The 22,653-nt window shown below is 51.9% G+C and overlaps 1 protein-coding gene across 1 annotated transcript in view; it reads left to right on the top strand.

Annotated features, from left to right (window-relative positions):
• The first annotated feature begins 11,045 nt into the window (after positions 1-11,045).
• Positions 11,046-22,653, top strand: part of LOC147700525 (uncharacterized) — a 319,009-nt gene continuing 307,401 nt past the window's right edge. Inside the window, exon 1 of the mRNA XM_086929115.1 lies at positions 11,046-11,191. Within this exon, the coding sequence (XP_086785241.1) occupies positions 11,168-11,191 (24 nt within the window). The 5' untranslated portion in view covers positions 11,046-11,167. The remainder of the gene's footprint in view (positions 11,192-22,653) is intronic.

Below are 22,653 nucleotides of genomic sequence, written 5' to 3'. Positions count from 1 at the left end.
CGCTTTTCTATCTTCTGCACCTGGCTCTGCTCCTTTCCTTCTGGGCCTTTATTAGGGGGAGGTAACGAACTTTACGATGAGGCGGTCCGGGTCTTGAATGCAATATTGACAAGGGATTGTGATGGACTGGTGGGAACCCCTCTTCGTGATGTTTGGTATCAGATATTATCGACAGTTCCTGTGTAACGCCAAATATTTATTGTTTAGAGACACAAAGGTTTGGGAATGTACCGACATGTGAAATATTTGCCTAGAGCACAATTTTTAGTATATAAGGAGCAACCCACTTTGTACAAATCGAACAGTCTCCTAGATTCTGCCCGTGTGTAGATTCTGTGACTTCTGTGTCCCTGCAGTAATAAACCTTTGGTCTTTGACGCCACCATCGAGAAGCCCGTGTTTCTGTTCATTTGTGCACCAAGGCAGGTGGGACTCCGGGGTCTTTGGGTGTTGTACCCTGACACCTCTGGACGGAACCAAAAAGTCCAGAACTCCATATCCACTACTCAAATTACTTCATATTGTACTATACTAATTTTCAACACTAATCCTTTATGGGTTACTGAGTGGCATGCTACTCGCCAGAAAAGCGCTTCAACACCCATCAGGGGTAACAAGTGCTATATGAATGCAAACCTTTCTTCCCCTTTTATCCCTCCGCTTTCCTTCTCACTCCAAATAACTGACTAATATCCATCACTGAAATTACTTTCCTATTTCACCATATTAATTCACCACTAATCCTTTATGGGCTTCCGAAGTAGCGTGCTTCAACACCCCATCAGGGGTAACAAAGCGCTATATAAATACAAACCTTTTTTCCTCCCCTATCCTTCTGCTATCATTCCAAATCCAAGTAACTGACTAACCTATCCACTACTTAAAATGCACTTGCATGTTTTACTATACTAATTCAACTCTAATCCTTTATGGGTCCCGGAGTAGCGTGCTACTCGCCGAAAAAGCGCTTTGACGCCTCGTCAGGGGTAGTAAGCGCTATATATAAATGCAAATACAATACAATATAATATGAGATGACGGTGGAGGTGAGACCTTCGGGGAAATGACAGCTTCTGATTGCTCTCAGAAAACCATTCAATGCCGTTTCATCCCCCTCCATGATCAGGTGGGTGAGATGGATCATGGCTGAGGCCAGTATATATGGCCATCCTTTTGGAGCTCATTCAGCTAGGGGGGCTAGACTTGAAGACATTATGAATGCGGCGGATTGGTCCTCAGAATCCACCTTTAAAAGGTTTTATTTTAGTATTAAATCTTTTTATTGAAAAATAGGCTCTCATACAGTGCAGAAAATATCCAGCATACAAAGCATAAGCAATGAGTCCCAGACCAAAAGCGATAACATCAGAACAGAGCTTTCTAGGAGGTCCATTTTGCCAAAAAAACTGATTTTGTCGGTAAAGCAGCGGGTTCAGAACCATTATCGGAAAAGCCAGAAAAAGGAACAATCCCATCCCCAACCCATCCAAACCCCAACCACCCCCTGGCCTACCCCCCTCCATCCTCGTTCAAGGTCCAATTCCCCACACCAAGCACGCAACCTGTATCTCAACTCTAAATCAAGCATCGGGTTGTATAGTCGCAGCAACCGCAGGTATCAGGGGCAGGTCACTTCCCTGAATTCCGTGGCCAACAAAGACAAGAAAGGTTGCCATAGCTCCGCATATTTAGCCCCTTCCCCTGCTTTAACTAAGGACAGTTTCTCCAAACCTAAGACGGACCAAAGCCGGCCCAACTAACCCTGAAATGTAGGGACCTGCGAGGTGCGCCACAAGGCCAGAATGTTCTGGGTGGCGGAGTCCAACGCTATTGCAATTAATCGGTGTTAGACGGGACCTGGAGGGTCGGCCGAGGACAAGGGGAGAGGTCTCCGGGGGGAGCCGTCTCCAGCGATCGTACAGACCAGTAACTTCCCCCCCACAGATGGACACCACACAAAGATAAAGTTTAACGTTCTTTATAAGCAATCTTGAAGTACGGTAGAATGGTACAAGGAGGTCAGGACTCAGGGGTCCCCTTGATTCTAGTGTCTTGGTTGGGGAAGAGGGTAGCGGGATAGTCTTGTTACCAATCTGGTAGTTACGATGAGATGATGGGTAGCTCACAATCCTCGAGCTTGGTGTTCTAGGTGGACGGGCCGCGGCAGCGCCAGCAGGTCCCGAGAAGATCGTAGGTGGCAACGGTCCGCGGCAGCGCCAGCAGGTCCCGACGAAGATGGTAGTTACAACGGGCCGCGGCAGCGCCAGCAGGTCCCGACGAGGATGAAGGTTGCAGATGGCCGCGGCAGCGCCAGCGGGCAGGACGACAGTTCACAAGGCAGGGCTGCGGCAGCGCCAGCAGTCCGTCAAGGATGAGTTCTTCTCGGTGTCTCTCGACTCCAGGATACAACTGCCTTCCTGCTCTGGAGCTGCCCCAGTTATAGGTCTGGCGCCCTTTGATGTCCGGACCCTCGCACTTGGGGGTCGGGAGGTCCGGGATGAGGGAGTCCAGACACTCAGCAGGGGGGTGGAGCCAGCGCCCGGGGAGGCTGGGGGCGATCGGCACCTGGCGGGGGAGAGCCATCGACACTTCTTCCTCCCATTGACCTGCCAAGTGGTCCGTTCACCTCCTGGGTGGATCGTGGTGCCGGGATGTCGGGGCCTGGCCAGGCCCAGGGTTAGGGTCGAGTTGAGGCCACGCGGCCTCGTGGTGCAGTGTCCAAGATGGCGGCCGGGCTGGGCAATGGAGCTGACAGTGGCCCGGCCCAATGATACAGAGATGTCCGGGGACAGGAGTCCCATAGGGGACGGGGTGTGGGTTGCTTCTGTGGGTAGCACCTGGAGGGCCGGCGTCCAGGCCCTGTCATGCGGGGAGGGAGCGAGCCCTTCATGTGGCCTGTCCAACATGCGTCCCCCCCAGCTGAAGGCGGGGAGAGTCACCCATCCTCTTGGGGACTCTCCTCGTCGGGGCGGAAAAAGTGTGACAGGCCATCCGCGTTGGCGTGATCCTGGCCAGGTCGGTGCTCCACAGTGAAGTCCATCCCCTGCAGGGAGATGGACCACCGCAATAGTTTGGGATTTTCCCCCCGCATCTGCATTAGCCATTGCAGGGGGCGATGATCTGTTTGCACCCGAAAGTGGGTACCGAAGAGGTAGGGCCGGAGCTTCTTGAGGGCCCACACTACTGCGAAGGCGCCCCCTCTCGATGGTGCTCCAGCGCTGTTCTCGGGCCAGTAGGCGTCTGCTGATGAAGGCCACTGGTTGGTCAAGTCCATCGGGGTTCAGCTGGGAGAGGACAGCCCCGATGCCATGGTCGGAGGCATCAGTCTGTACGATGAATTCCCGGCTGTAGTCGGGAGCCTGGAGCACAGGGGCGGTGCACATGGCGGCCTTCAGTTTCTCGAAGGCCGCTTGACAGTCTGGAGTCCAGTTGACCATTTTTGGGTGTTTCTTTGATGTGAGCTCTGTGAGGGGCCCCACAATGCTGCCATAGTCCTTCACAAACCGCCGGTAGTATCCGGTGAGCCCCAAGAAGGCTCGGACCTCGGTTTGCGTGACGGGAGGCTGCCAGGACTGGATGGCAGCGATCTTGAGCTGAAGGGGGGCCACCAGACCGCTTCCCACTTGGTGTCCGAGGTAGGTCACGGACCCTTGGCCAATTTGGCACTTGCTGGCCTTGATTGTGAGGCCGGCCTGTTGGAGGGCCTGCAGGACCTCTCGGAGGTGGCGGAGGTGGTCTGACCAGTGGCGGCTGTACACAGCAATATCGTCCAGGTAGGCGGCGCTGAACTCTTCGAGGCCCGCCAATACCTGGTTCACAAGTCGCTGAAAAGTGGCTGGAGCGTTCTTCATGCCGAATGGCATCACTTTGAAATGGTAGTGGCCATCCGGGGTGGAGAAAGCGGATCGTTCTTGGGCCCTGGGGGTGAGGCCGATCTGCCAGTAGCCCGCTGTCAGGACGAAGATGCTGAGGTAGCGGCCAGCCCCCATGTGGTCGATCAGTTCATCTGCTCGGGGAATGGGGTGAGCGTCGGTTCGGGTGACAGCGTTCAGACCCCGATAGTCGACGCAGAATCGGAGCTCAGGGGTGGTGCCTGGGGCCGCAGCTTTGGGGACCAGCACGACTGGGCTGGCCCAGGGGCTGTCCGAGGGCTCGATGACCCCGAGTGTGAGCATTTTTGACACTTCTTCTTGGATGCAGGCACGTACCCGATCTGGTACGCGGTACGCCCGATGTCTGATAGGGGGACTGTCCCCAGTGTTCACGTCGTGCAAGCACCAGGGGGTGAACTCTGGGGTGAGGGAAAATAGGGTCGCAAATTGCAGCAGGAGGCCCCGACAGTCTTGGCGCTGTTCCGGGGTTAGGGCATCTGAGAGTCGGACCCCGTCTACTGAACCATCTTTTTCCCGGGTCCTCAGTAGGTCAGGGAGGGGCTCGGAGTCTTCTTCCGCTCCACTGTCTGTAGTCATCAGTAGGCTGAGCTCCGAGCGCACAAAGTGGGGTTTGAGTCTGTTGGCGTGGAGGACCCGGAGGGGGTTCCGGGGAGATTCCATGTCGATGAGATAGGTGACGGGGCTCTTACGCTCGACTACCTTGAAGGGCCCTGTCCACTTGTCCTGCAAGGCACAAGGTTCGGTGGGGGACATCACCCATACTTGCTGGCCAGGTTCGAACTCTATGGAGGAGGCATTCTGATCGTACCATTTCTTCATGTCCTCCTGACTGGCCTCAAGATTCGCTTTGGCTATCTCTCTGAATCGTCTGGTCTGATTGCGTAGGGTCAGGAGGTATTTGTAGACGTCTGGAGGGGTTTTCAGGGGGGCCATCTCCCAACCTTCTCTGACTAGGCTGAGGGGCCCTCGAACAGGGTGTCCGTACAAGAGTTCAAAAGGGCTGAAGCCGAGGGACTTCTGGGGGACTTCTCGGTAGGCGAAGAGGAGGCACGGAAGTAGCACATCCCACTGGCGGCGGAGGGGCTCTTCCAACCCCATAATCATTCCCTTGAGTGTGTGGTTGAACCGCTCGGCCAGTCCGTTTCCTTGAGGGTGATAGGGGGTCGTGAATCGGTAGGTGACCCCGCACTGCTGCCAGAGGGATTTCATATATTTTGAAATAAAGTTCGTGCCCCTGTCTCTGACGACTTCCCGGGGGAAGCCCACCCGGGAGAAGATCCCCATTAAGGCTCGGCCGACCACCGGTGCTGTTACAGTTCGCAGGGGAACAGCCTCGGGATAGCGGGTGGCGTGGTCCACCAGTACCAGGATGAATCGATGCCCTTGTGCTGTTCGGGGGTCCAGGGGCCCCACAATGTCTATTCCCACCTTTTCGAACGGGGTGGTAACAACCGGGAATGGTTGCAGGGGTGCCTTGAGTTTGCGGCCGCTCTTCCTGCTGGCCTGGCAAGTGGGGCAGGACCGGCAGTGGTTGAGGACGTCATTTCTCATTTTTGGCCAGTAAAAGTGGGTCACCAGGCGGTTGTAGGTTTTGTCCTGTCCCAAGTGTCCAGCCAGGGGGACATCGTGGGCCAAATTCAACAGGAAGTCTCTAAAGCGGAGGGGCACCACCAACACTCGACTGGCCCCCAACTCCGCGATTCTTTGTTCGCTATACAACAGGTCATTGTCCCAATAGATCCAGTGGGCCCCGGCGGTATTTCCCGCGCTCTGGGCGAGGGCTTGCTGTCGTAGTCCCTCGAGGGAGGGACAGGTCTTTTGCTCTTGACGGAACTGTTCCTGGGTGGGTCCCCCTTCTTGACGCCACTGAGCCAGGTCTGGAAGGTCCTGGGGCTGAGCGAGCCTTTCTTGGGTTTGTTCTGGGGGGTCGGTATGGTCGGCGTCCCCCACTGGAGCGATCGGGGGAGGAGGTGCTGGCCATTCGGGTTCTTCAGGTCGGGGGATGGCGCGGGCGGCCATGGACCGGGTGGTTACGCACGCCCAGTCCGGGAGGCCCAACATCCCCATGTGCTCTCTTCTTTCCACGGCGGCCCACGGGGAACTCTCGAGATCGTTCCCCAGGAGACAGTCCACGGGGGCATCATTGCGAACCGTCACCTTCAACATGCCGGATACTCCTCCCCATTCGAATGGGACGCAGGCCATCCGACACAGGCTCTCAGAATTGTCGGCTGAACGGACGGGGCAGAGAACGTTCGGCAGGATTTGTTCTGGGGTCACCAGGTGACAGCGGACGGCTGTCACACTGGCCCCCGTGTCACGTAGGGCTTCAGCCTTGCGCCCATTTATGTTCACCCACTGACTGTATTTTCTGGTGTTGGCGGGTAGGGGAGCCCGCGGGATCATGTCTCTTTCCCCTAGGCACGCCAGGACCATGGCGGCCGGTTCCCACTCTGGTTGTTCCTGTTCGTATTCTTCATGTTCTTCGGAGATTTGCTCCTCTCCCAGGGAGGCGGCAGCTACCTGGCGGGGCCCCGGAGTCTGGTTCTTTGGGCAGTTCGGATCATTGGCGTAGTGGCCGACTCGCTGGCATCGGTGACAAGTGACATTGGCTCGGAACCCCGGGCGCATCGGGGGGTTGCCCCGGCCGGCCAGGGGCGGGGTGCTGGTAGCGGGAGCGGCCGGGACGGTGTATTTCCCCCGGCCCTGGCCTCCTCCTCCTCCTCGGGGACGGTGATGACCTAGGTTGTTCCTGTTCTGTTCGTTCGGCCCACCCCGGCCCACTCGGGTGCTCTCCCATCGGTCAGCCTCGGCGGCGAGCTGCCGTGGATCAGTCAATTTACTGTCGAGGAGGTGCTGCCTGAGCTCGATGAAGCAGTTGTTGGAGAGGTGCTCCCACACGATGAGGTTAAAAAGTTGCTCGTAGGTCGTTACGCGGCTCCCCTTGATCCATCCCTCGAAGGCTCGGCTGAAATAGTTCACATATTCCACCCAAGTTGTACCCGGGATTCGGGTGCAGTCGCGGAACCTCTGGCGGTACATTTCGGGTGTAAGCCCATATCGAGTGAGGAGGGCAGCCTTCATGTGGTCATAGGACGTCATTTGATGGTCTGGGAGCTGTAACAGGGCATCGCGACCTTCATTGACGAACCTCCCCCATAGACCGGCTCCCCAGTCACTTCGATCGATCCGGTGGGAGGTCATGGCGATCTCGTAGGCCTTGAACCACTGTTGTATGTCGTCGTTTCGGAAATACTCTCGGACGACATCCTTGGGGATGTGGACCTTTGGTTCTGTAGCTCCTGGGGTGCGCGGTTGCTCGGGCACCCCCAGGTCTTTGTTTTGCTTCCGTAGTTCTATCTCTGCCAGTTTGCGCTCGTGTTCGTATGCTAGTCTCTTTTCTTCGAGTTCTCTTTGTCTTTGCTTTTCTTCCCGCTCTTCTCGGAGCCGTAGGTGTTCTAAGTTCAGTTTTTGTTCCGCTAGTTTTAGCTCACCGTCCATCTTGAGCCGTGCCATCTCTAATTCGTGTAGTCTGTTTCTTTCTCTTTCTTGGATCTCTTCCTGTGAGAGACCCGTTCTCCGCTCTTCGGGAGCAGTGGTGTTGATCTCTGATGCTGCAATGTTTTGGTCCGGGGGTCTGACGGCCCCGGTTTCCGCCCAAGACTCGATGGCGTGCTTGAAATCGTCTTTCGTGCTCAGACCGGTGGTAGCAATGCCTAGTTCGATGCAAAATTGTTTTAACTCACGATGGCTGTACTCTTCCAATTTCTCCATCTGGAATTTTTCTGTGCTCTCTTTGGTTGTCATTGTGGTTTAGTCGTGGGGTGAGTCACTTTCTGTACGTACGCGTTGATTCGGATTGCGCCGCTGGCCACCAATGTTAGACGGGACCTGGAGGGTCGGCCGAGGACAAGGGGAGAGGTCTCCGGGGAGAGCCGTCTCCAGCGATCGTACAGACCAGTAACTTCCCCCCCACAGATGGACACCACACAAAGATAAAGTTTAACGTTCTTTATAAGCAATCTTGAAGTACGGTAGAATGGTACAAGGAGGTCAGGACTCAGGGGTCCCCTCGATTCTAGTGTCTTGGTTGGGGGAGAGGGTAGCGGGACAGTCTTGTTACCAATCTGGTAGTTACGATGAGATGATGGGTAGCTCACAATCCTCGAGCTTGGTGTTCTAGGTGGACGGGCCGCGGCAGCGCCAGCAGGTCCCGAGAAGATCGTAGGTGGCAATGGTCCGCGGCAGCGCCAGCAGGTCCCGACGAAGATGGTAGTTACAACGGGCCACGGCAGCGCCAGCAGGTCCCGACGAGGATGAAGGTTGCAGAGGGCCGCGGCAGCGCCAGCGGGCAGGACGACAGTTCACAAGGCAGGGCTGCGGCAGCGCCAGCAGTCCGTCAAGGATGAGTTCTTCTCGGTGTCTCTCGACTCCAGGATACAACTGCCTTCCTGCTCTGGAGCTGCCCCAGTTATAGGTCTGGCGCCCTTTGATGAACCGGACCCTCGCACTTGGGGGTTGGGAGGTCCGGGATGAGGGAGTCCAGACACCCAGCAGGGGGGTGGAGCCAGCGCCCGGGGAGGCTGGGGGCGATCGGCACCTGGCGGGGGAGAGCCATCGACACTTCTTCCTCCCATTGACCTGCCAAGTGGTCCGTTCACCTCCTGGGTGGATGGTGGTGCCGGGATGTCGGGGCCTGGCCAGGCCCAGGTTTAGGGTCGAGTTGAGGCCACGCGGCCTCGTGGTGCAGTGTGCAAGATGGCGGCCGGGCCGGGCAATGGAGCTGACAGTGGCCCGGCCCAATGATACAGAGATGTCCGGGGGCAGGAGTCCCGTAGGGGACGGGGTGCGGGTTGCTTCTGTGGGTAGCACCTGGAGGGCCGGCGTCCGGGCCCTGTCATGCGGGGAGGGAGCGAGCCCTTCATGTGGCCTGTCCAACAATCGGCCTCTGCGCGCCCTCAAGGGGAAGGTGATAGCATTGGGGAGCCCTAGGAGAACATAGCCCGGGAATCTTGGGACCTCTGTTTCGAAGTGAGCATCTATCTCATCGAGGACTAACTTCCAGTATCCCTGAATGTGTGTGCAATCCCACAGGAGGTGTGCCAATGTGCCTGTCTCGCCGCAGCCCCGCCAGCAGGACGCCTCCTTGGAGTGATCCATCTCATGCAACCGTTCAGGTGTGTAATACCAGTATGTCACCAACTTAGTGAAAGTGTCTGTCAGTCCCATGTGATAGGCAGAGTGTCAGGCCCGATAGCAAATGTCCTCCCACTCCTTATTGCTCAGGTCCCTTCCCAGCTCCCTCTCCCAGCGTGACCTGTCCGCGTTATAGACCCGGGAATATCGCTCCAACAGCATGCGATAGAGGTCTGAAATGAGTTGCTTGCCCGCCTTCCGTGTAATGAGCCAGTATTCGTACCGGCTGAGCTTTCGGTTAGCCCCTCTCGAACCTGGGGGTTGAGCGCCCAATGACACACCTGGAGGTAGTGGAGGCGTTCCGTTTCTAGTAGGCCATGATCCTGACGTAAGCGCTTAAAGGGTATCACACCCTCACTAGAGTACATGTGGAACAAGGACCGACAACCTGACGGGCGCAACTGAGCGAACGCCCGCACATCTCTACCGGGCGCGAAGTCCGGATTTTCCAACAGGGGCATCAAGGGCGAAAGAAAAGTCGTCAGGTCTTGCCGGATGTTGGTCTGGTCCCACACCTCCAGTGGCACTCTGGTGATATAAGATGCATATAGGTTGGGAGGCCGGTGCTGTCTACGGAGAAAGGATACTTCCTGTAGCAAAAGGTTTTATTTTAAACCTATTTATGAGGCTGCATCCTTGCTGGTAAGTAAGCTTTGAACTTGCATAATCCTCGCCTCCGGTCCTGACATAGAATACGAAATTTCCTAGCTATAGTGAAGAAAACTTTTGATTATATTAAGAATGCGGAGGCGAGGATTATCCGACCTGTTGCAAATTTGGAATATGCTGCCCTCCCACTGGACTAGACTTCAGGAGGAACAGGTATGTTCCTTTTTTCTTTGGACTCTTGGGCAGACGTTGCCATCTTCAGATAACAGGACGTATATGGTTTTGGAGATGTTTTTCCTATGTGGAAATCATGTTATAGTTTTTTACCATGTTTTGTAATGCTCTTACATGGTACGATTTGCAGTTGTTCACTTGCTAAGTTATCAAGTTGTTTTCATTTGCCTCTTTAGTGGTGTATAAGTGCTTTTGTTATGGTATTGGTTGACGTTGAACTATTGGATTTGCAGTTGTTCACTAACTAAGTTATCAAGTTGATTTCTTTTTCCTCTTTAGTGTTGCATAAGTGATTATATTATGGTATTGGTTGACGTTCATTGGATATATGTGCTAAATAATTGGATTTTTTTATAGGATGATTCCAAGGCAGATTGAAGCGGCATGACTTAACTTCCTGCAGTAATAAAAGAGGAAGGAATATATCCAACATGGAGAGAGAGAGAGAGAGAGAGATATTATATAAACACACAATGGACGGAATGTGCTGTTATTGGTTGATGGTTGCTATGGACACCCATTAAAGCCTCCTGGGACTTGAAGTTTTTTATTGTGTTTGTTTCTAACTTTGAAACTGCTGGTGTAATAAAGAGTGAAGAAAGTTATGCATAATCCTCCATCTGCATTGTTAACAGAATCAAAAGTTTCCTTCACTATAGCTTCAACACTTCTTAGTCTCGGTTCTGACAGCATCTGGCATAAATACACGTGACAACTGAGGCAGTCTTGCGCGCATGCGCAGTAGGACGAAGGTCAATGGAGCTCTGTTATTGTAGGCTTGATCAGTTCGGTGTGCTCGCGGGTTGGTTCTTCTGCGCATGCTCAGTGTGGTAGAGATCGGTTTTATTCATACTAGTGTCGGTTGTTTTCTTACGCGCATGCTCGTTAATTAAAAGAGAAAAAGGTTCTTGTACGCATGCTCGCTGCGGTGTTACACTCCGTTCTACGAATGCTCAGTACGGGAAGAGTGGTGACATGCTTCTGCGCTCGCTCACTGCAGCGGTAACTACTTTCGTGCGCATGCTCAGTACGGAGAAGTGTGTCCATTCTTCTGCGCACGCTCAGCGATGTGGAGACAGTACTTGTGCGCATGTCCCGTCGAGCGTCACTTCCCTCCGGAGCCCCGCCCCTGCCGCAGTGTGCTCCTGTCGGTCGGTCTGCCCTGTCTGTCGGTCCCGGCCAGGCCAGCACTGGTCCTCTGCGGCGCCCACGCCTTGCCCGAGAGACCGGGAGAGATGCCGGGCCCTGGGCCCGCGGAGGTGAGGGGCCCAGCACGGCGGGAGGGAGGGAGGGGGGAGCTCAGCGCCTCCTCGGGGCAGGAGGCGCTATGAACATGCAGCTCGCGCCGCCCGGGCTTCGGCTTCATCCGGACTCCACACGGCGGCTGCCAAGGTTTCAGATGTGTGACATTCCCGTAACTTCAGTGTTATTATCAGTGTCACTTTCTCGCGGACAAAATCAAGCGATGAAGACGATTGAAACATATAAATATTAAAAGTTCAACCCATGTGAGGAACAAGAACCTCTAAACAAATCTTTAGCCTGCTGCCAAACACCAGAAATGGAAGAACACCAACCAATATGACGCAGAGAGCCCCCAAACAGGCCACTCGTTTCTGCCAGGAAGTCTCAGCTCCATGCTCGCAACAATACCAGAGTGCACATTAGTGTTATTAAAATGTTAACAGAGAAACGCCAATAAGAACAGGCCACTCTGCAGCAGCCAGCGCTTGACTGTAGCGCCTGTATCACTACACAACATTCGGAATGACATCATATTGCAGATGTGAAACAAAATAGATAACAAAAGGTAATGCTAATTTTCTTTCAAGTCAAATTGATCTTTATTTCGGTAATAACCATAAAAGATATTACATATCAAAACTTTATGAAAAAACATTTTATATTTACACATACAGTATAACAACCCATTACGTAGATCAGAGAATGTATAAAAAAACTATTTAAGAACAAGTAAAATAGTTTAAAAGAGGTGCTGTAGAAAAAAAGGATTGGGCAAAAGCTATACAAGGCTATCGGTTTTGTGGCTGGAGGTAGACTTGATATGAAACCATCGCCTCTGCCACACAGCATGCCAGAAGCATGATACCGAAAAGACTAGTGGAGAGAGGTATCAGATTTCAGTACTCTATAGGCGTCCTTGTAATGAACAAAGCCTAGGTTGCAGCATATTTGTACAAGCCAGCGTTTCCTGATACAGTTGTATATTGGGCAAAAAACAGAACATAGATTTCATTTTCAATTAAAGTACTGCAGGTTGGGCATTCAGATGAACTATTAGGTGACCATTTTGCAGTCACGGCCCTGAGAGGAAGAGTACCAAAGTCTGAATTGGACATAAAGTTTTCTTGCTGCCCATGGTTGAATATAATCCAAAAAATCCACAATTTTATACTCTGCTGTGATATGAAAAAATTCGGATGGTATCTGCCCGCCCCGCTGTTGTATGTGGCTGTCAGTCTGTTTGCCCTGTACAAGTTAACCAGATCAATACGTGACAGGTTAGAAACAGCTAGTTCCGGGTTGTGCCAGAAAGCTGGGATACCGAGAAGTACACTCATATTTTTTATATGAGCGAACCAAGGTATTCCAGCAATGCCGGGTAGGCCCAATAATTGTTTGACTTCATTTTTGTAGCAGGCCAACTCCGGGGTTACCCAGAGCCTACGCCAATAAAGTAGTGGCCTCAACGCAACTTAATCTTGTACAGGTCTAATGCCAAGATCCATTCTCAGGGGGATACAAGAGAAGCAAATAACTGTAATGCCCTGTAACCAGAAACTTTTATTAGAAATTTCTCAATATGAATGCAATGTTCTTTAGCTTTCTTTTAAAAAAAAATATTTTAATGTGTTTTTTAAATGATTTTTTAAATGAAATGTTAATGTACTTTTATGGTATCTTTCTAAGTGCCGAATAAAAAAAATTGAATTTGATTAAGGTAGTACTGGCTGAAAGGGCCAGTAGGGATCTAAAAATGAGATTTCAACTGTGGTGATATCCTTAATCTTAGAGTGGCCCCATAGTTCGGCCCCATATAAGATTGCACCCCGAGCTTGGGCTCTATACATTTCCATGATGGGGGCAATGGGTTTTGTGGTAGAGTCCTTGTGGGTTTTAAGGATACCACCACATAGCTGTGTAAGGCGTAATTTTGCCTTAGCTAATTGAGGACTCCAAACCATATTATCCGTTAGGGTGACCCCTAGATATTCAAAAACGGTTACCCTGTCTAGGGTGACACCATTTAGGCGGGGGCTCGGTTGGGAGGATTTTGGGGGGTTACAAATCATATATTTAGTCTTTTGTGTATTGATTTCCAAACCGCTCGCCTGGCAAAATTCTGAGAAGCTGTCCAGGGCACGTTGAATTCCCATTGGGGACTTTGACAGCAAGAGGGTGTCGTCCGCAAACATTAGCGCACCACCTGTTTGTTGTTAAGTTTGGGGGCATCAGTGTCTTTGGATACCCTTAAGTGGTTGACCAGTCCATTTACGTAGAGGGAGAAAAGCGTGGGCGCCAAAACGCACCCCTGCCTGACTCCTCTACTAACAGGAAACCTAGGTGTCAAGTTGCCCGATTTGCCACTCCTGACTTGGGCAAAATTGTCTTGATGCAATCTCTGAATTACCCCGAGAAGGGAAGGAGGGAACCCCATTTCTAGAAGTACCGCCCAGAGAGTTTGACGAGGTACCAGATCGAAGGCGGCCTTAAGGTCAACACAAATTAGGTAGAGGCTGCCACCCTCTACCCTCACGGTTTTCCAGTAAAGAAGTAATAGACGTAAAAGTTGGTCTACCGTGGAAGTTTTCTCCCTGAAGCCTGCCTGGTATGGGCTGAGTATCTGTTGATCCTCAATCCATGCCTGTACCCTGTCTAAGATGATGCGGGGAAAGAGTTTTTGACTGACATCAATCAAACTAATCGGGCGGTAATTGACTGGGAGAAGTGGGGAACCCTTTTTGAAGATTGGGATTATTTCGGCGCAAGCCCATGTCACAGGAGTGGGGGCGTCGTTGATTATAGCATTAAACAATAGCAGAAAATAAGGGGTCCATATTTCGGGTTGATCCTTGTAAAGGTCCCCGGGTATTTTATCCAAGACAGGGGCTTTACCCAAAGGGTGCTTATTTATGGCTAATTCCACCTGAATGAAAGTTATAGGGGTAATACTCTCCTTTGGATCAATAGAGTCCTGGTTAGGGGAGGTTAGGGGTGCATAAAGTTTCTGGTAGTGGTCTATCCACTGTTCCGTTGCTATATTAGGATCATCTGCCACTAAGCCCCAATTAGTATCTGATCTAACTATAGCCCAGAAATCCCTCATATCCCTTTTATTTAGGGCTTCCTTAATACTTTCCCACTTTTCTGATTCCCAGGATTGTTTTGCCTCCCTTATCGCTTCTTTGTAATCAATTCTCCTGGACGTCACCAAAATCTATCACCACTTTTTAGAGACTCCAGAAGTGCAGATTTAGCCCCCTTACATTTAGAATTGAACCATGTTAGGGCCTTCTGGGATTTCTTACATTAGATACCACAGGGTTGAAAAGGTCGGCTAAAGTGCTCAGCAGGGTCGTATGTACCCGGATGATGGAAATCTTCCCCCTTTCTTGATTCTCAGCGAGGGAAAGAATGAGGTTGGAGAGGGCTTAACAGATGGCATTATAAGTGGATCTCATCTTTTCCGGGGATTTACTAATCGTCGGCCATTTTAAACGTCTCCATTGCAGGCTCTTAAGGAATGTGCGAGAGTTAAGGAGTTGATTTGAATTACCAGAGGGGTCCATGCCTTAATCGGTTGATTTAAGAGATCTTGGATGGACCACTGATCGTCCTCCTCTCTAGAGATACTTTCAATGATACCGGGTAAAGGTTCAAACTGGCAATTGAAATCTCCAGCCACAATCAGCGAACCCTTTCCCGCTAAGGAGTGTATAAAATCGCCCAAGGCTGCCACTGTGGATGATTCGCTCCCTAGTCTAGTAGGGCGAGAATAGACATTGACAAGGATCAGGGTATAGTCAGTGGAGAACACTAATGATCGACACTGTAAGTCTATTGTAGGGGTGGTAATTGGGGAGACTACGCAGCCCAAATGGGAAACGATAAGGATGGATAGACCCCCCAAAGGGCCTCCCTCTAGGGCCAATGAGTGCTAAATTGTTCAACACGTGAAACCCCTGCTTAGTTAACTCTTGCCTTGCCCATGTCTCTTGAAGTAGACAAATGTCATATTGATTGATAAATTGATTTCATTCCGGGCAATTTACCTTTTATGAAATACCCGCCACATTCCATGACAGAATTTTAAGTTTGGGGGTAAGTGGGTCTGTTGGACTGCTGTTAGTCCGTTGGGTGCTGATTAAAGGGTAGTGAGACTGCGAAAAATTATAAGGATTGTCTCGACCCTTGTTAAGGGAGGACATAGCCATGTTTGAACCTGCTAAAGAATGACAAGGAGGCGTTGACAAGCCATTGACAAGACTCTTAGGGACAGAACACGGTAGTGTGGGAGTCGCCCCAAGGTTGACAGATCATGGGGTATCTAGATTAGGGTTTGTTGGTCCATGTTTAGTGGTCCTAGGAAATACTTGGCTGAAAATAGAAATAGATGGTACTTGGTCATCCAGTCAATCTACATCCTCTAGGGGAGCAAAACGATTATTCAAGGGAATGCGAAGAGAAGTCAGATCTTGATAATGCCTTAAGGGCGGATGGAGAGGTAGTTCAGAACCCAGGGTTAGCGCTCTGATAGGGCTAGTCTCCCCATACCTATTACTAGGGGGATCAAAAGATCCAAGATTGAATGCAGTTATAGATCTGGAAATTCTCCGAAGGGGTACCAATGGGTAAGAATTCTTTGCGTGAGTTGGGGGTCTCTAAAATTAACAATCACGCAATCGCCATTGATATTTTTTTCTGTGGAGCCTACCCAGGCAACTCTCCTTACCATCAAAATTTCATTGGCCAGCTCATATGGGAAATGTTTATGCAAAATAAAACTTTGTTGCGGAGATCAAACTGGGTCTCCTTAGAAGTGTTTGTGAGTTCGGGGATACCTGTTAGTATGATCACGTGGGTGGAAGCTGCAGGCGGAAGGTCTATCGTCGGTAGGGTCCCAGGGAGTGGATAATTTCTAAGACTGGAATGATTCCTTTGGTTCCAACTACGGAAACACTAGCTGGGTCAACAATCCTTGAGTGAGTGCTATAATTAGTGGAGAGGGTATCTGTTTGTTGGTTGGTTGAGTGATTGTGGAGCTTGTTGGGGGCGAGTAGTAATTGTATGAGTAGTACTAAGGTTATTGTTCTGCAATAGCACATTTGGCGATGGTTTGGTCAAAGTGGGGTTGGAGCTTCTATCAACAGTCCCTAGCCCAGTCCCAAAGCATGACAGTACTGGGCAATTTTGGTCACTTCCGATAGTGGTTGTAGTTTGTACGGTTGGTGTAGGGGAAGGACAGTGGTTTAATAATTGCCCTACACTTGGCAACTAAGTCAGATAGTAATGTGTCTATCCAAGGGGGATGCAAAGGGTTAGATAGAGGAAACAGGGGTATGGTAGATAGGGATGGGTTACCACTTGACTGGCTGGAGCTTCTTGTCTGCTTCCCCTTAGCCTTTCTATATTGGGTCCCACCCTTACTCCTGGTTCCTTTTTCCCACTAATTCGGCCTATAACATTGGTTCCTCCCCGTATATCACTAAGATGTTGGGTTAGGTTAGAGGTACTAACTCGAGAGGGAAGGACCTCGCTAGAGGTTGGAATGTCATCAAGGGCTGACTCAGTGGGAGGGGTAGTGGGTACCAGTAATGATAAATCTGGTGTTATAGATAGTCGACGGTCAGTATTCGCTATTTCGGTGTTTAACCTCTTCAATGCTAATGACAAGGGTAACTCATCATGATGCACTGGTTGAGCTGTGCTGATGACAAGGATAACTCGTCATGCAGAATGGCAATCGCCAAATGTCAGCACAGGAGGGGGAAAACCCCTTAGCATCCAAGGTGTTACTGCACCAATTGCTTTTTGGAGCATTAGGTCTATAGAGGTAACGGGTTTTGTAACAGAAAAGTTAGTTTGAACTCTGGGGGGCTTAGTTGCACAGGCTCGCTTCCCTTGAACACGTTTAGAGGGATTTGATTGAATCATCTTGTACAGATAGAATTAAATCAAAATTAAGGAGACAGCGATGTTAAAAAGTCCCGGATTCAGAATATACAAAGGTTAACGATGGAAAATCAACAGTACCTTAGTCCATTTACAAAATGACCCTGCTCCAAATGAAAGGGGGGTGGCCCAGCCCAGCCTCTTCCGGGTGGTGACGGGCAAGGACGGGCCCGCCCTTGGCCCGGGCTTCGCCTGCCCGCGTCCCGCGCTGCGGGAGGTGCAGGCGAATTTTGAAGGGTGTTGGGCGCTTCTTACGGATGTCACTAGGTGGCGCCTTCGCTCGGGATGCTGTGAAGTGGAGTCCCCCGTTGGGAACTCCGGCCGTTTCCCTCACGGCGCTTGGCGTAGGTAGCTGGTCCCTTGGCCCCCGCTGGAGCCTCTCAGCGACCGCCGTTCCCCTCACGGCTGGCAAAAGAGTGCTGGTCAGTGTCCCGCGCTGGGGGAGGTGCAGGCGGATTTTGAAGGGTGTTGGGCGCCTCTTACTGATGTCACTAGGTGGCGCCTTCGCTCGGGATGCTGGGAAATGGAGTCCCCCGTTGGGAACTCCGGCCGTTTCCCTCAAGGCGCTTGGCGTAGGTAGCTGGTCCCCTGGCCCCCGCTGGAGCCTCTCAGCGATCGCCGTTCCCCACACGGCTTGCAAAAATAGTGCTGGTCGGTGTTTTCTTTCAACTCTTCTATGTAGTATGATAGATGTGAGGAAAACATTTCATAATGGAAAAGGTCAGAAGTTCGTAATGTAAAAAAATAATCCTACTGATTATTTAAGTTTGACTTGTCTTTGATTTTAAAGTGTGTGCGCTATTATTTTATATGCAGTTTAAAGTTAACTGTGCACTGGGAACACCGATGCTGAGCAGACATGACAGCCAGAATGGGTTGACCCAGGCAATAGCTGTAGTCATTTTCAAACTGGGGCCATACTGCGGGATCACAGGGGTGAGGAAGGTCTGCTCTTAGGCTTGGACGGACGGTGTTCAGACACATGGCTTTTCCCAGCAGCACGACCACTTACATGCCTCAAAGACCACAAAGCAAAGGGGTGCTCTTTCACTGTGTCACCTTCTCTGTGTGTGGAATTGACAGGCACGTCAGCACACAGCATAACATGTCCCAACGTTAAGGTTTCAGTTGCTTCACTTTAGTTTGCTCAGTATCAGACGTGCTAAAAATATTTGGAGAAGAATTGGAGATGAGCTTGTGACACAGAGACTTACTAGTACCCTGTAGGAGGCAGCGCCATCAGCGGAAAGTGCCAGCCCGCTGCAACAACTTTCTGCAGCCCCACCTAGGGGCTCCTGGCAGCGGCTGCGGTATGTGCATGACTCGCTCCGGCTCCGTAAATCTCATAGCTGCTAAACTGTAGTGCAGCACCCCTCCGGCCACGTTGTGTGTCCGGTCGCTGCACTGGTCTCGCAAAATTAGGCCGCGCGGCCGGCCCTCAACGCGGAATGTGAGGCAGTTAACATCACTGTCTGACTGCTGTACGCCTGTGCTACGTGTGGCCGTGCAGCTCGTCTTTTAAACTCGTTCTATCTTCAGTGAATACTGCGGCGGGCGAGAGAGAATACTTTGGCGCCCCTGGTGAGTGCCTTAGCAGTGTCAGCCAGCATCGTGCTGAGAGGGCGGCCCCGCTCGTCGTAATTAATTACTGTGTGTCAAATTTAAGCCGTGGCGCGGCAGAAACTTACAGCGCCAGCCTGGAGCCAGCACCGAGGATCATTACTTTGTGGCCGCCTAGCTGCGCTCTCACTCAGGCCACAAGCTGAGGGATGCCATTATTACAACATACATGATTATTTATGAACTAAGAGCAGCTGCTGCAGCACGTCTCTCGGACGCGGAGTGGCGCGAGCTGGTGAGTCGGCAAAATGCGTCACATTGCATTTCAGTGCGGTGATGCGCAACACCGCACTGAAATGCTTGAGTGTCACACCTGATGAGTGACACTTGGCAGGACAGCTCGCGTCGCCATGTGTTGTTATTATTTATTCTTTGAAGCATTTCTACAGCGCCTCCTCCACCCGGCAGCACCGCAGCGCTGCACATGAGCACCAGATACATCCATAGCGGCACTTTTGGTTTTAGGGCGAAAGATGGGCAGGAGGAAGTCACGTGATGTGCCCAGGATCACAGGAGGCTGAGCTGGCGCCGCTCAGGCCGTAACTCCACATCCTCTATTCGAAGACTGAGGAAAGCGCCTCGAGTGTGCCCCCGGGGTCACAGTAAACATGCATTACAAGAGAGAGGGCTGTGGCCACCGAGCTCCTTCAAGCAGAGGGGATCGGCGGGCGGAATTGAGGAGTCAATGTAGTAAATTCCGGTCCGCTTTACTCGTCCTGCCAGATCCGTTAAGGCTTACCCCTCTGATTCACTCGCCCAGATCAGTTGCCACCAAAAGGCCTCCACTGTTGCGGCGTCCATACTCGCTGCGCCCTGCTGACGTTGCCTGACTCACAAATACCTGTCTCCTCGCCCACCAATCGGGTCTTTCTGGAATTTACTCCTTTGACTCCTCAATACCACCCTCGTTCCTGGAATTGTATCCTGGAGCACTACCCTCAACCTATGACCATTGTCCTGATGATGACCTGGAATCATTCAGGTTGAAACGCCGTCGACTACCCAGCTCAGAACTTAGGCGCTAATGTTGTCAATCAAATTATCTGACTAACTTGTATAAACACTGTATATAAATAGCCTTTTTTGACCCTCTTCATCTTATCTACTGCCGCCGTTCATGCTGTTTTGTCACCTTTCTGTCACGGCGCCGTTCACTTGCGCCAGCACGCCCAGTGCCCACCCTGTGTGTTATGGTCATTGTATATTCATGTACTGTAGTGCTTCTTAAACTACTGACGGAAATTATAATTTGATTTATTTCACCTTACCTGCTTGTTGTGGTCTCTTCTTCCTTTTTTCTTTTTTTACTTCTCACAGAGGAGCACTACTCAACTGAAAGGGCACTGTTCAGTAGGAAGAAGATCCTCACTCAGGGGCGCTCTCCACTGAAGGTCACTCCCCACTGAGGGTCACTCCTCACTGAGGGGCAGTACTCACAGCCATCTTATCAGCTGACAGCATTGCAACAAGGGCCACAGCAACAGTTCCAACTGACACCGCATCAGCCTTTTGAGGGCAGAGCCAGGGGAAGGGAGCAACTTTGCAAATGTATTCTCAACATCACCCAACACAAAAACTGCATAGAACTCATAAGGAGACCACCAGAGGCAGACTAAAAACGAGATCGCAGACTGGGAAGAGAGGTGCTGCTTGCAGCGGGAACTACATAGCAATGCAATATAAAAAAAACACACCTCAAGAGGTTATCCTGCATCTGTAAGAAAAGGACTACACGACAACAGATGCCTACCTATAGATTCCCATGAACCACAACACAAGAAATATCACAAAAGCACCATTCGCATCTCGACTGACTGCATCGACGCATTCAACGCCGCCGAATACCTGCACTTCCAGATCCACACCGACCCCAAGACTACCCTCAGAGGCACCCTCCTCTACAGACCCCCGGGACCACGCGCACAGTTCAGCGAAGACATCACAGACTTCATCAGCCCTCACGCCCTCCCCTCCGCCGACTACATCCTCCTCGGGGACCTCAACTTCCACCTGGAGAACAACAACGATCGCAACACCACCGCCCTGCTGGACAACTTCGCCAACCTCGGACTCAAGCAACTGGTCTACTCCCCCACCCACTACGCCGGCCACACGCTCGACCCTCTCTTCTCATCCAGCAAGCCCTTCACCTTCAGCCACTGCACCGGACTCCACTGGACTGACCACAGCTGCGTCCACTTCAGCTTAAAAAAGAACACGGTCCACCACCACCCGAAGCAGGTACCCCACAGAAACTGGCCGCCTTCCTCGAGACGAACGGATCCCTCGACCCATCACAGTCCGGATTCAGAGCCAACCACAGCACCGAGACCGCCCTCATCGCAGCCACCGACGACATCCGAGCCCTGCTCGACAACGGTGAAACAGCGGCACTCATCCTCCTTGACCTCTCCGCAGCATTTGACACTGTCTGCCACCGCACCCTAGTCCAACGCCTCAACGACACCGGCATCTAGGGGAAGGCTCTGGAATGGATCATCTCATACCTTTCCGGCAAAACACAGAGAGTATGCCTCCCCCCGTTCCGATCTAAGGCCACCAAAGTCATCTGCGGCGTCCCTCAATGATCGTCGCTCAGCCCTACTCTCTTCAACATCTACATGAAACCCCTTGCTGCCGTCGCACGCCAACACAACCTCAACGTCATTTCCTACGCCGATGACACCCAGCTGATTCTCTCCCTCACCAGGGACCCCGACACCGCCAAAGCCAGCCTACACGAAGGGATGAAAGACGTCGCCGAGTGGATGAACATCAGCCGCCTGAAGTTGAACACGGACAAGACAGAAGTCCTCATCCTGGGACCGTCGCCCTCCGCATGGGACGACTCCTGGAGGCCCCCGGCCCTAGGCACGGCACCCGAGCCAACGTACCACGCACACAACTTGGGCGTCATCCTGGACTCCTCCCTTTCGATGACTAGACAAGTCAACGCCGTCTCCTCATCCTGCTTCCACAACCTCCGCATGCTCCGCAAGATCTTCCGATGGATCCCGACCGAGACCAGGTAGACTGTCACCCAGGCCCTCGTCACCAGCAGACTAGACTACGGAAACACCCTCTGCGCCGGTACAACAGCCAAGCTACAGAAAAGACTTCAGCGTATCCAGAACGCCTCCGCCCGACTCATCCTGGACGTCCCCCGTCGCAGCCACATCTCGAGCCACCTGAGAGACCTGCACTGGCTCCCTGTCAACAAGAGGATCACGTTCAGACTCCTCACCCACGCACACAAATCCCTCCACGACTTAGGCCCAAAGTACCTCAACGACCGCCTGACCTTCTACATGCCCACCCGCCTGCTACGATCCGCGAACCTCGCCCTCGCCGTCGTCCCTCGCATCCAGAGAGCCACCGCCGGAGGAAGATCCTTCTCCTACCTGGTGGCTAAGACCTGGAACTCCCTGCCCGTCCGCCTGCGGCTAACCCAGGACCACCTCGCCTTCAGGAAACAGCTCAAGACCTGGCTGTTCGAGCAGTACCAGACCCCCTCCCAAACCATTTAACTGCTTTTTTTTCTTCCTGCAGCCAAAGACACAGCTGACAAGGCGCTGCATATGCTAGAAGTTTGCAGAGTTGCGATGTATTACTTGGAAACATATTTTTTAAGGGCTCAAAGAAGGGCTCACCGGTGACAAAAAGCACCATTGCAGGGTGGATAGTGCAAACAATCTAATTATGCTATTAAACAGCAGGCGTGTGCTTGGAAACAAAGCCCAGAGCACCTCCATAAGGATGAAATGAGCGACCCTGGCCTTCATAGCAAATGTGCCTTTAAACAAAATATGTATTGCAGCCACATGGTCATCCTTCCACACCTTCACCAAAACACTATTATTTGGATATACACGTGAACAAGGAGTCAGAAGTTGGCCAAAGAGTACTG

This window comes from Lissotriton vulgaris, chromosome 7, assembly GCF_964263255.1.
Source record: "Lissotriton vulgaris chromosome 7, aLisVul1.2, whole genome shotgun sequence".
Classification (NCBI taxonomy): Eukaryota; Metazoa; Chordata; class Amphibia; order Caudata; family Salamandridae; genus Lissotriton; species Lissotriton vulgaris.
This window is presented reverse-complemented; position numbering and strand designations above follow the sequence as displayed.